Source organism: Takifugu flavidus, chromosome 4, assembly GCF_003711565.1.
Source record: "Takifugu flavidus isolate HTHZ2018 chromosome 4, ASM371156v2, whole genome shotgun sequence".
Taxonomy (NCBI): domain Eukaryota; kingdom Metazoa; phylum Chordata; class Actinopteri; order Tetraodontiformes; family Tetraodontidae; genus Takifugu; species Takifugu flavidus.
In genome coordinates this window covers 10,020,976-10,034,528 of record NC_079523.1, presented here as the reverse complement: position 1 = coordinate 10,034,528, position 13,553 = coordinate 10,020,976, and the positions used below count along the sequence as shown (strand labels likewise).

Genomic DNA, 13,553 nt, shown 5'->3' with positions numbered 1-13,553 from the left:
CCCCTTCCTTAGAGATAACACCCAGACAAACCAAACTGGTCGGAAAGGTACAAACAAACCAAACAGAGGACAGGAAATGAAGGGGACGTAAGAGCCTTATCTAGTCGTACAATATAACAAAACAATAAGTAAAATAAAGACAGAAAATACAAAAGAAACAAATGCAGATGCCCTGAGGGGTTGTGGAGCGGCTTACCCCCATCTCATCCACCTGAGGAGTCTCCGTCGGCTTTAAAATCAAACACCGGCATTAATGACTTGCACAGAGCCCGCGGGTCTCAAACCCACCAGGCCAAACATGTATGTATCACATTCAAAAAGTCATCGACAATCCATAGAATCACGGAAGAGACAAAACGGATCATTTTCGCTACAACAGAGAGAGACATTCAGGCATCACGTCCATGTAGAGTAACGACACACACGACTGTCACACAATAGCTTAACAGTCTCTATGCAGAACAGTCAGACGCACATTACAGCAGCAACACAACTTTATCACAGCCACCCCCCCTTTTGCCTTTACTGATGGGACAGCTGACCTAGAAGGGGCAGGTGCCATTGATGATAATGGGAAACGAACCACCGTGATGAAATCCTGTGGTGATAAATGCCCTCTGGAATTCTCGTGACGATATACTTTGTTCCCCTTGATATTAACATGTGGCCTTTTGTCTTTTGGGTAAAATAAAATTAAAAATAAAATAATCTGACAGTCGCTCTCACACACACACACACACACACACACACACACACACACACACACACACACACACACACACACACACTCGTATGCTGTTTTCCACTTTAGGATGTTTGCATTATTTCATTATTTGGCAAGCGTTCAGACAAAACTGAGGTGCAAAATAAAACCGAAGCATCGGCCGATACAGCATCGCCGAGATACTCCGGACAGATGTGGCTTCGCCAAATCCAGCAGCACGACACGTGACCTTATATCGGTATGAGGTGCAGAACCAGCGAAAATAATAAAAATGGTGAATTAGCTTGAGGAGGTTCTTTAGGTAATCCTGGTAATCCAGAGCGTCGATGGAGCATGCACAGCATTAGCACGTTGCTGGGGGGGAAGCGCTGCATACGTACGCTACATACTCTGGAGAGAAACTAGCATTTGTGGGTTAGTAGCAATGCAGCCAGTCATGCATCAACAGAACCGCCGTGGCAGGGGCCGCTCTCACGGTCTGGTGCAGAAGTAGGGGACACCGGGGAGGTAAAGAGGGTCAGAAAAAGTCATAGTGAGAGAGGGAGGCTGAGAGGTATGAAGAGGAGGAGAAGTAGAGCCGCTGTTGGGGTGTTCATGCACCTGACTAGAGTCTACACACCTGCGCTACACATGAGCTCCTTTTCTGAGCTTTAAGAGCTCACTACAGGAAGACAGAACACAGAGACAAACACAAGATCATTAAAGAACCTCAAACTCAGCTGCTTTAATCCACCATCAGTCAAAGTGGACAGATTTATGCTTTAACACGCCGTCTTCCACTGACTCACTGACAGATCCTGAGGTACCAGTTAACTGACTGGAGCCAGTTCAGCTGGACACAGGAACTGTGCTTGGCTGAAAGCTGAGCTGAGACCAGCTGACATCAGGTGATTCTCAGCTATCTACCCTTTCTATCCTAAAATACCAGAATGTCATTAGCCCCACCACCACCCCCGGTCCTCCTGCCTCTGAACTTAAATAACTCTCCTGTTGTCACGGCTGCTTTTGTCGGCTGTGTCTTTTCATGTAGAAGGTCAGTAAAGTGTGACCCCCTCAGCTCAAGACTGTCGGAGGCTTTAGAAAAATTATATTAGTCAATATGTCTGTTCTGAACACTGCTCTTAAAAATTCATTTAAAAAAACCAACCAACAAGGAGGACGTGTGGGGTACAACTATGGAACGTGCGGTAGTTTATCTTCTTAACTAAGCTTTGATTTTTCTTCCCATTTTCAAAGCTCCAGGGCCATTCTGTCTGGAGGTGAGGATTGTTGGTGTGGAAAAGCTCTAATGCTTCAGTGCTTCAATGCTCAAATGCAAAAAAATGCAAACAAACAATCAAAACAAAAGACAACCACAACACAACTGACCGGTGGGGAATGGAGCGGGTGACCAAGCGCCATCTGTGCATGGAAGGGATGTTATAAACGTGTGGGAGAATGTGGGAGAGATGAGGAGTCAGATGTTCACATCAGCTCATGCCTCCCGTGGCGAGCAGTCAAGATGCAAACCTGGATAATCTTCAAGTGTTTATTATCTGACCCGACACAATGACACAAACATGCAGGAAATGAGCTCTCACAAGAACCGCCCTTGAAAAGTCCTTGTGAATTTACATCAACATCCCTAGCATTCATACACACACACACACACACACACACACAGCATGTCCTAAACATGTAAAACACACATGCATAACAGGGATACTGTCGCTCCAGACGAGGTCAGTACGTGTTTATCATGCAGAGACAAACGCTGAATTTCAGAAATCAGAGAAAAGATGAGACAGGAACTCCAGAGAAAACAGCACTGCAGCTCAGCCAGGAGGGCGTGTGGCCGCTCTTTTTATACACCTCAAACAAGCATAATCGGAAATTTAATAATTTATAACTGAGACTCAAATGCAACACGAATCACAAAGGCCCTGGTCAACATGGAGTCTTGGATTATTGTGTTATTATACGATGTGATGTCAGTGGCTCGGCATATATGCTAGCACTGTTGCTCCCATCATTAACTGACCATATTTCAAATGTATTTAAGTGTTGTTGCGTGTGCTGAATAAGCTAAAAAGTTGTTTTTTTTAACTGGGGGTCACAAAGAAATCTTCTGACCTGGGTCAAACGACCGTAAAAGGTTCCCAAAGATAAAGTTGTTAAACACAACACACAGAAAACATGTTTTGGTTGTCATACTTGCCTCGACAAGTTTCTACAGGAACAAAATGGATGAGAATAAGTGTTAGAGAACCGGGTCAAAAAGAGTCCTTCTCTTAAGCAGACAAAGGCCGCGATTCACAGATACACATGAGACAGTCCTCCTCTTTTCACACATATAATCAGAGTTATTGATTAGCATTTCAGTGCAAAGAAACACGGACATCAAAACAGCAATAAAACCGAGGATTGTATTGAATCAGGGTTAGAACAATAAAACTGAAGCTTTGCAGAGTAGCTGGGCTCTATCGACGGGTTCGGATTCATGTAGGAAACAATTTTATCGAGGTTTTTGTAAATATCACCATTCAAATGGATGTTTTCTATAAGATAAATGGTGTCGCCTTCTGAAGGTCAGGGTCGATAACGGGACAAAAGACGAGGAGGCTTTTCTGTAAGGCTTCAGCTCAAGACGAGAGGGAGAAAAAGCTGTACTTACGTTGACTTCGGTGATAGCGATATCCACGACGCTACCAACCACAATCAAAGCATCAAACGTGTTCCAAGCATCAGCGAAATAGTGCTGTTAGCGTGTGGTCAGACATGAAGGTGTAAGAATATGAAGGAAAGGAGAGAAAGGCGAATGTAGAGATGGAAGATCAAGTGAGGATGGACGGGGGACATCCCACAGGATATAATGATGGCAGACGGGGAGAGAAAGGGAAAGAGAGAGATAAGATGAAGCATCGAGAATCTGCAAAAAGCTGAAACGTTGACTCTCTTAGAGGAGAGCTGCTGAGAAGGCCTGAACAGAGAGAGGTCAGAGGTCAGGGAGCAGCGGCGCTCCAAACAGCCGAGTTTACTTACATCGATCTCACTGAGAACTATGTCTACTATGCTGCCAATCACAACCAGGGCGTCGAAAACATTCCAGGCATCCCCAAAATAGCCCTGAGTGAGGGGCAGCGAGCGGTGGGCAGGAGAAGTAAAATATTTTTAAACCAGAATAGAGCATTTTTTTAAAATTCTGGTTGTGTATTGGGGGCTCACAAGTAGATTGTGATAGTATATTATAACAAAATGACATGCAGTGCAGTCAAAGGTGAGTAGAAATATGTCACCACTGCACTCTACACACTCTCTTACTAGCATCCTGTCCTTCTTCTCAACAAAGAGCTGGTGGACAACAAAGACAAAGCATTCATTGAACATCTCCTGCGTTCCAGCACTCCCATAACTGATGCTTTGATTTTCACACCATCGGCACAATCTTATGTCTATTCAACAGCCGCTTTTTAAAAGACAAACAAACAAACTGTCACGAGGAGGCGTTGGGGGTTGTGTGCTAACTCACCCTGGGTTTGAAAGCGATGAGCTTGAGAACCATTTCCACAGTAAAGACAGTGGTGAAGACCATGTTTAATATGTCCATGACGTAGTTGAAGAGCGCCGACTGGCCATAGTGCTGCAGCAGGACACAACAAAAGAGGTCAAAGGAGCCCCAAACTCACTAAATAAATCCTTTTTAATTGCTTTCAATATGACATGCCCTTTAAATTCAAACCCTTGGCCCCTGTGAGATCTTACCTGCACAGCCAGACAGAGTGTGTTGAGCATGATCAACACAAACATGATGTACTCAAACCCAGTGGAGTTCACCACGTACCAGAACTTGTACTGGTATGGGTTTTTAGGGATGTACCTCCTGAGCGGACGTGCCTTCAGAGCGTACTCCACACACTGGCGCTGCAGAGGAACGCACCTTTTAACCTTGATTCAACTTTTTTAACGGCCCATTGGCGTAAGCCACGCGGCTGGCTGACCTGGTTCTTGTCCAGTTCGCAGTTTTTATATTCCTTCTCTCCTTGCTCCTGAAACGTGACGATCACGAAACCAACAAAGATGTTCATCATGAAGAAAGCGATGATGATGATGTAGATGATGAAGAAGATGGAAATCTCCACGCGGTAGTTGTAGATGGGACCCAGGTTCTCCCTGTTGGAGTCGATGGCCTTGTAGAGCAACCTGACCAAATAAAAAAGACGGCAAACACGTGAGGTCATCCTTGATGTGACGGCCTTTAGGATGCTAAAATCAGACTCCCCGCTTGGGGATTCGGACTCACGCAGGCCATCCTTCAAAGGTGGAGACGGTGAAGAGAGCCATCATGGCCATCAGCACGTTGTCGAAGTTGAAGTCGCTGTTGTGCCACACCCGCTTGTGGATGGTCGGCTGGTTCACGTCTCCGTCCTTGTACAGGATGTAGGTGCCCCTGTGAGAGGATGAGAGTCGTGTGAAAGCTGAGACAACGGCTGGAGCTTAGTGGGCGATGAGGGAAACTGACTTGCACTCCTCTGGACTGGACTTGGCTTCATCTGTGCAACGGTAGAACTTCCCCTGAGGAGGAAAAACATGATTTTTTTTTTAAATCTATGATGAAGCTGTGTTCCGTGACTGAAAACTGTGGCGCTGACCTTAAAGAGCTGCACCCCGATGCAGGCAAACATGAACTGCAGCAGCGTGGTGACGATCATGATGTTGCCGATGGTTCTGATAGCAACAAACACGCACTGCACCACATGCTGCAAGAGACAGGGAGACGTTAATACACGCGGTGACATTTACACGTCAGGGTGTTATCTCTGAACAACCCCGTAGAGTCTCCTGGGGCCGGCTGATAAAATAGGACAGAAATTTGGGACAGAGTGTCACATTTATTATGTGAAAAACCTCTGGAAATGAAGGTAACCACTAAAATATGTACTTAGCCAAACAAGGCAGGAATGAGTGGTGTATTATTATGGTCTAATCACGCTGTCTCCAGGGGAGACGGGGATTGCAGTGTTCTGTATTTAGGTTTGTCACTTGAAAGAGGGTCAGGCTTAATGATGACTTCCGTCGTTTACCTCAGTCCCAGTCTCACCTTTAGACCTTTGGCTCGGTTGATGGCCCTGAGGGGTCGAAGCACACGAAGGACCCTCAGAATCTTCACCACAGAGATGGCCGATGACCTGGAACGCAACGGAATGGATCGTCAATCACAATGGACTTTAGTTTAGTCTTACCAATTGATGATGAATAAAGCATATAGTTTACAGGTGTCCTCGTCCACTTTTCCCAACTCTGTAAGTTCTTTTTTAAAAACAATGATTGTCACGTAAAAAACAAAGTCAACATATTCGCTCACTGGATGCCAAAGGAGACGAGAGAAACTCCAACCACCAGCAGGTCCAGGAGGTTGAAGTAATTCCGACAGAACGCTCCTTTATGGAGGAAGGCTCCGTATGTGGTCATCTGATCGGAGAACAGGGAATTTACAGGAGGAACTGACAAAAACACACACACAAAAACCACATTTTGTCCTACACGCACACAAACACGCACACACAGTTACAACTCACGCTACACATTTCAGAGTGCACACACACCTTAAACACATTAAATATACAAATGCCCACACACACACCAGTCTCCACCTTGCACGCTCTCACACTTCTACACACTCGTTTTTCACTCTGATTCGGGGTGGCGAGCTCAGTGAAACGGGAGGTCAGGATCTAACGCCACCACCCCCACGGCCCTTATCTACATGAATGTAGTAGTAAGTCATTCATTTCTCAATCCATGGGGCAATAAAACATGCATTTTGTTGCCATGACGTCTGGGATTCTTTTACCAGCTGCGAGAGCTCTACCTATAGTGATTGGAAATGGGAGCCGGCCTTACTGTCACATTCATGTGGACCGCCCCCTTAAAGCACATTCAGTTATGTTCTTTAATAGTTCAGAATAAAGGGAGGCAGCTCCCAGCTAAAACCTCCGATTAGAGCAGGCAGAGAAGAAAACCAGCCAAGATAACTCTTCTTCAAGTAAGAAGTCAAGGATTAATATTCTGAGTGCATGTAAATGTGGACAGAGAAGGGCGCTCTCATTGGAGGATTGGAGGAAAACAAAGATTGTTTTTCTCTCGCTCTCTTTTTTTTTTTTGGTCACAAATGTCCCCGGACTCAGCTCCACATTTCTACGTCCTCAGTCGGGGAAAGCAGACTGAACCATGCTCGGCGGGAACATGGCTGTTTTGCCCCCTCTTTTATGGACACTCTTAAGCAGTCAGTGGGCGAGGCATGAAGTCAGCTTTGACTGGAGTTGACGTTTACGTCTCTGAACGCCTCTCTGCGGGTGACCTCAACTTCAGCCAATGCATCAATGTCTGGGCGGCGTGTTAAAATGTGCTGCACTGCGTCGAAGGGGTTGCATCATGTCTTACGCATCTGCACCACTTAAATGACTACAGCCCGAATGGTGTGACACCCATGTGAGTGTAATGTAATGCTGATGTGATGTTTCCTTCCCCTGACACGAGTTCTCGTAACGCGACACACTTTGTGCCCGCGTGCGGAAAAGTGATATCTCCAATATTTCACTTTTGCTTGCTTTCGTTTTGTATATATATATATATATTTTAAAAGAGGTGCCTTCGAGATAGAGAAAAAGTAAATAAGAGAAAGGAAACAAGCAAGCCAGGTTGTACTGAGTGGCAGGTGACACACAAGGAGAGAATGCAGCAAGGCTATCGTTGTCGTTTTAAGAAGGTTACCTTCAATATGATCTCAAATGTAAACATACTAGTGAAGACATAATCTGCATAGCCTAGGACCTGGAAGGTAACAAGATGTTTGGAGTGTTATTGGAGTGAGGTTAGTCACAGCACAGACGGGGACACAGGACATTTACCTTCAACACGATCTCAACAGTAAAGATAGCCGTGAAAGCATAGTCAAAGTAACCAAGTATCTGCAAAAAGCAACGCAGATGTTTAACAAAGATAAGACATCAGGGAGATTTAAACATCAGAGTGAACGTAAATAAATAAAGGCAGTCATTGTTGCCGTTGCTGATTTTCCTGGAAAAAATAGGTTTGTTAGTCTAAACACACAATGTCCAAACCTGGGAGTCTAACGTGAGAAGAATCCTCTTCGTAATGATGAGACTCAACGATATTTAGTCAATCGGGCCTTCAACTGAGATAGTTTCTCCCCCCCTGGTGTTTACTGTGGGTATAAAAAGGATTTGTCCCCTTCGATGTTTTCTCCTTTTGTTTGATTTTCTTATAAATGGAATCAGGGGTTTGTGTAATTTAGCTTTGTTCTCTAACAAGAATTTTCTGGTCCATCCTTAAATTGTCCTGAGGCCTGAGCTTTGAATTCCACACTCAGGAAGAGGTTTTCTTTCAAACGAATCTCTTGTTGTTCTGTGGGCTTCAGCTCGGTGTCCTGTGACGGTCTCCTTTTAGTCCGGGTCAGATTATCCTCCAGGACTTCTTTATATTTTGCTGCTTTGATGTCACCCGCAGCCATTACGAGCCCTCCAGGACCTGCTGTCTGGTTTGATGGTCAAAAACCTCTGTTCTGGTCTCATGGGATCAGAGCCTCTTCTTGCAGGTGGCTGGTGACGAACTTGGGCGCCTGTTTTGTGGCGGCTCTGCTCCATTAAAGCTGCGGAAGCCCATCACTCAGCTGCTGTGGGTGTGTTGGTGGCCTCCCTCAGGCGCCGTCTTCTTTCACTCACTCGGTTTGTGAGTGAGACATTCTCGCGGCAGGTTTCAAACATCGGACGCATTCTCCACATCTCAAAGAATAAATAACTTCACTCACTGTTCTCAGTCCAAAACTAGAACCAGTGCTATTGATTGATCTCCAGCTAAAGCATTGTTTTGCATATAGACACTGCCCCCTATAGGTGGTAAGCGGGTTATCATGTTTGTCAATGAATCTTCATCAGTTCTTGCCCCAAATATCCGCCACCTTCTTCATCCTACAGGCTTTTGGCATGATTGGATCACTTTAAGGTGCACAAGCAATCGCCTTTTAATCTCACGCTTATAAAAATCAAACTTGCATTGACATTAAATGATTCTCTTTAAGGTGTAAAAAAATGAAGCCAATGAGAATTTTTAATTTCTATAGACTTTATCAAGTCATGTGTTGGGAAACGATAAGGAGGCAAATTCAGTTGTCTGCCTGTGCTGGTGTTTTTGGGAATCTAATCCTGAGCTCATGGCTGAGCTACAGGAGAAGCACGCGATACCACAGCAGCACAAAAAAAACCGAGAGAGAAATTATTTACACTTAAGAAGTGGAGAATGTAGTTATCTTTTAGCGCGACATTAGCAGGAAAAGAAAATGTTTAAAGGTCCAGCATCACAGAGGAACAACAGTGGCTGCAGGGGAACCACAAATAGATTTGTATTAAGAAATACTTTGCTTCTAAAATTCAGGTTACTTAAGAAATTGCGGGGGGGTGTCAATAGTTTTATTCATATCGCATCGAATAAAAATGTGGCCATAAATATGCTGAAATTCTTACACACTGTAAGTGTGTATAAAAGTGTTCATCGAATGTGGACAATCTTTTATACTGGACCTTTAAAACCTCCTCAGACAGTTAGAGCAGATCTCATGAAAATGCTTTGACGGCTAAAACCACAACCTGAGATAATATTTGCTATAAATGATTTGTTACTAGTCATGGAAAGTAAAATAAATATCACAGAGTATCCGATTCCATGACAGGTTACTTAATTATTGTTAATTTTAAGAATCTATTCTGGTTTAAGTAGCGGTTCACGAGGCCGAGCCAGTGGTCACATGTGTTCTGAACGTTAGTGGACTTACAATGTTGCGGGCTGAAAAGTTCCTGATGGGGTCCTCGGCGGCGAGGGAGACGGAGCTGAGCATGATGAAGACCAGGATGAGGTTGGTGAATATGTGATGATTGATGAGCCTGTGGCAGAACACGCGAACCCTGGGGGGCAGAGGAAGTCTGTTTTAGAGGACGAGACACAGCGAACTGGGCGTAAAGCGTGAGCGCTTCATACGGGTTGGTGGTGCTGAAGATAAAGAACGCGCTGCCTTCCGGAATGGGGGTGATCTTCTCCTTCTTCACCAGATCGGAGATGACCGGCCGAGGCCCCGATGGAACCTCTGGATCCTCCTCCTCCCCGGCGGTGTCGTCATTGTCCTCGTCATCCTCCTGAGGTTCAGGCAGAAAACATCAGAGGAAAAATAAAACTATCAAGCTGCACCCAGAGGTGCTATTTAAGGGGGGTGAGGGTACCTTCTCATCTTTCTCATCTTCCTTTTTGTCTCTGTAATGGACAAAGATGAGTAAATGACAGTGTTTACACATGAATCTGAGCACCTACATCTCTAACTAAAGATTCACTCTTTCTTGTCTTCATCCTTGTTAAGTGATTCCGCATCCGCCAGGTTGTCCACGGCGATGGCCAAGAAGACGTTCAGGAGGATGTCTGAGTGCTAAAGTAAAGGAAACCTCTCCCCTCTGTGTTTACTGAGATGAGCACCAGCTTGGCCGTTGGCATCAGAGGATACAGTTTCCACAGATGAAGAGGATGATGAAGTAAAAACACACAATCATCCCTGATGAGGATGGACCTCCATACGCCATGATTCCATCATACATAACGGCATTCCAGTCTTCTCCGGTCAGGATCTGTGTGAGACAAGCACCGGTGAGCAGAGCCAAATTTAGAGATCAAGTCTCATTTTGTTTCTTGAACACAAAGAATCTCGTGAAACGACTGAACCAAAACGGGCGACGGGTCAGACAGACATGATGGAATCTGAGCCTCATCCCTCTGTGAATACCTGAAAGACCGTGAGCAGGGCCTGGGGGAAGTTGTCAAAGGTGCTTCTCTTGGTCTGGGTCTCATCAAAGTTAAACTTCCCACCAAAGACTTGCATTCCCAGCAGGGAGAAGATGATGATGAAGAGGAAGAGCAGCAGCAGCAGAGACGCAATGGACTTCATGGAGTTGAGCAGAGACGCCACCAGGTTGCTCAGGGACTGCCAGTGACTGTGAGAACAAGAGCATTAAACACTACACACACACACACGCGCGCGCAGACACACACGCCTTACCGCGTGACCTTGAAGATCCTCAGCAGGCGGACGCAGCGGAACACAGAGATACCGAGGGGAGACATGATTTCCAGCTCCACTAAAATGGTTTCTGTGATTCCTCCGCACACCACGAAGCAGTCGAAACGGTTGAAGAGGGAGACAAAATAGGCCTCAAGCCCCAGACTGTACATCTTCATCAACATTTCACATGTGAAGAGGGCGAGCAGCACCTTGTTGGCCACATCTGACCTCATCAAAAACAAGGAAAACGAGAAGGATCATTTAATAAAACATATATTGTGTACATTTGTGGCGCAGCGTCACACTTTCCTCACCCTGCACTTCAGTCAGCCACAGAGGCTGATTGTAATGCTCGGACGATATGGTGAGAGTGTTGAGGAACACCAGGATGATGACCAGCCAATAAAAAGGCACCGATTTGACGGCCAAACGACACTTCCTGCGGCAGAACCTGTTCCAGCGGCGCCAGCGCCGACTGGAGGGGGCGGAGGGAGATCAGTGTCGGGAATGACATGCAAAAAAACCCCCAATTTCCATTAAAAACAGAACAGTTCAGGCTTGTGGGCTTGAAAAAAGATGAAAATAAGATATAAATATACTGACCTGAACTTGGACTTAGAAATTTTTTGACTGGAAACAAGAGAAATGTGTTAGTTTGCAACAGGGGGGAGGAGAGAGCGACTGCAACGGTTGCCCAAATGTTGGCAGCTCGGATGATCCGGTGTACGTTCTCACCACAGAGGTCCACAGCAGGTGGTCTTCTCGTCCTCGCCGTTCTGATTCTCAGTGTTCACCGACTCGGTTTCGCTGGCGGGGACGCTCGCTGCGGCAGAAATTAGACGCGTGGATGAGAGAACAAACAGGACAAAAGGGCATTTTTACCACTGCTGTCGCTAACTTCTGTCTTTCTATCAACCACACTGCGAAGCGGCCGCGCGGTCGCCGTCGTCGAGGGCGAGCTGAGCGCTGTGGTTGTGCATCACTGTCATCATTAGTGTCATTTACTAAGTGCTGAAAGATAGCAGACGCGGGACAGCCGAGCGGACAGCTGCTCCGATGCGTTCAAAGAGCCGAGGGAAGCAGATCGCCGGCCAGGGAGGGCAGCGCTCCGGAAGCTGCCTCTGAAACGCGAGGCTCCAAGTACTGCTGGCGCGTTTGCAGACACACGATTATTAACTGTGTGTAACATCTCGGCAGCTGAGCTTGCGCGGCTGCTCGGCTTACGTTGACGCGTTGGCTTTGATTCCTGAGTGGTCGTGCGGCTCTGAAAATAGTGCTGACTTCTGGAGTGCTGATCTGGGTTTAGCCCTGTTTCCTACATTATAACTGAGCTGGTGCTTTTAGAAATGGGACATGGGCGGGAAACGGGCTCTGCCTGCCATCGCCGCGGAGCTCTGCTCCTCATCAGGCTCATTAGGTGGATGAGAAAGGCTCTTTGAGTCTTCAGCACCAAAGGAAAACAGGGAGGCCTCAAAACAATGTGACACAACAAAAAGGCCGTGATGCTCAGACGCAGCAGGATAAAGACAATAAAGCACAGAGTGATGTGGCAGTACATTAGGCACACACACACACGCGCGCGTATGAACGCACGCCCGCACAACTCATTAAATTATACATATTGGAGAAACCGTTTTTCTTCTATTTAGGATAAAAAAACAATCAATTGACTAAACTATTTAAAAACACCCCAAAGGGCTTTTTTTTCTCATCCTCTCTTTATAGTTTTAGTTTAACATAATCATGATTGTTACTCAGCAAATTCTTTCGCTAAGGTTTATCATTTTCATACATTTTATGCCGTGTTCTCGTGAGAATGTCGATGATCTTCGTTGGATTAAACTTAACGAGGCAACACACACGCTTATATACACACACACACAGGAGGGAAACCACAGGATTTACCATGAGTGTCGGACGACTGGCTGAACCACCCAAACCTTCCTTTCTTCTTCTCTGTGAGGTCAGCCAGAGTCACCCCTTCATGTGTGATGCATGCAAGCCCATGCATTCAGACACAATGGCACAGCAGAGGGACATGGCGGTGGAGGCGGGGGAGGGCAGGGGAGGAAGGGTGAGAATGGGCTGCTATCAAAATGTGTCAGAGCAGACAAGCACCAAAGGACAACAACAGTATTCAAAATGTCAATATCTGGCGATGAGAAGAGCAACAGGAGCCGCAGGGGCTGCACAGCAGACACTGAGGAGGGCAGAAGAACAACACCGTGGCGAGCTGTTGGTCACCAGAAGCGCCCGCATGTGACGTGGCAATGTGCTAACATGCTACGCTGCAACCTGATGCTCATGTGTGGTGGAGGCTCGTGTATCATCAGCAGATAGTAAAAGCTGAGGTGAGTGCTGCAGAGAAGCCGAGCTGACCTACAGGTGACCTCCAGCATTATTGCGATTTTCTTCAAACATGCACGATGAGTCAAGAGCAAAACTGGAGATTTTGTATTTAGACTAATTTGAATCTGTCACCCTCTCTCTGTTCTGCATCGTGTCTGCTGCTTATATACTGCAAAGAGGATTTGGATTAAGGACATTTTTTTCCCCCTGCACAAGTCATATTTTTTCCCGTTCCTTAAGATAAACTCGGTGTGTCAGTGTGAAGGTAGCAGTCCCGCCATCTTCCATATTTACGCTGGTCTCTGTGTCTATAGGCTCGTACCCAAGGAAACGTCACGGACTTTAAATACTCTCGGTAATTTAGCTTGATTGAGAGGAAATCCG

At 46.0% G+C, this 13,553-nt stretch overlaps 1 protein-coding gene across 5 annotated transcripts in view; it reads right to left on the bottom strand.

Annotated features, from left to right (window-relative positions):
* The window catches only part of cacna1da (calcium channel, voltage-dependent, L type, alpha 1D subunit, a), a 38,371-nt gene that overhangs the window by 10,690 nt on the left and 14,128 nt on the right, over window positions 1-13,553 (bottom strand). The window contains exons 10-32 of one of the 5 annotated variants that reach the window (XM_057029890.1): window positions 12,726-12,800; window positions 11,556-11,643; window positions 11,424-11,450; window positions 11,135-11,295; window positions 10,818-11,043; window positions 10,545-10,752; window positions 10,269-10,389; window positions 10,102-10,186; window positions 9,994-10,024; window positions 9,755-9,909; window positions 9,552-9,681; window positions 7,612-7,671; window positions 7,475-7,534; window positions 6,066-6,172; window positions 5,802-5,889; window positions 5,353-5,460; window positions 5,223-5,275; window positions 5,004-5,150; window positions 4,702-4,903; window positions 4,466-4,624; window positions 4,233-4,343; window positions 3,378-3,461; window positions 197-229 (exon numbers count right to left, since the gene is read on the bottom strand). In XM_057029890.1, coding sequence (XP_056885870.1) covers window positions 197-229; window positions 3,378-3,461; window positions 4,233-4,343; window positions 4,466-4,624; window positions 4,702-4,903; window positions 5,004-5,150; window positions 5,223-5,275; window positions 5,353-5,460; window positions 5,802-5,889; window positions 6,066-6,172; window positions 7,475-7,534; window positions 7,612-7,671; window positions 9,552-9,681; window positions 9,755-9,909; window positions 9,994-10,024; window positions 10,102-10,186; window positions 10,269-10,389; window positions 10,545-10,752; window positions 10,818-11,043; window positions 11,135-11,295; window positions 11,424-11,450; window positions 11,556-11,643; window positions 12,726-12,800 — 2,519 coding nt within the window. The remainder of the gene's footprint in view (window positions 1-196; window positions 230-3,377; window positions 3,462-4,232; window positions 4,344-4,465; window positions 4,625-4,701; window positions 4,904-5,003; window positions 5,151-5,222; window positions 5,276-5,352; window positions 5,461-5,801; window positions 5,890-6,065; window positions 6,173-7,474; window positions 7,535-7,611; window positions 7,672-9,551; window positions 9,682-9,754; window positions 9,910-9,993; window positions 10,025-10,101; window positions 10,187-10,268; window positions 10,390-10,544; window positions 10,753-10,817; window positions 11,044-11,134; window positions 11,296-11,423; window positions 11,451-11,555; window positions 11,644-12,725; window positions 12,801-13,553) is intronic. The other 4 variants (XM_057029891.1, XM_057029892.1, XM_057029894.1 and 1 more) reach the window with 4 other exon arrangements.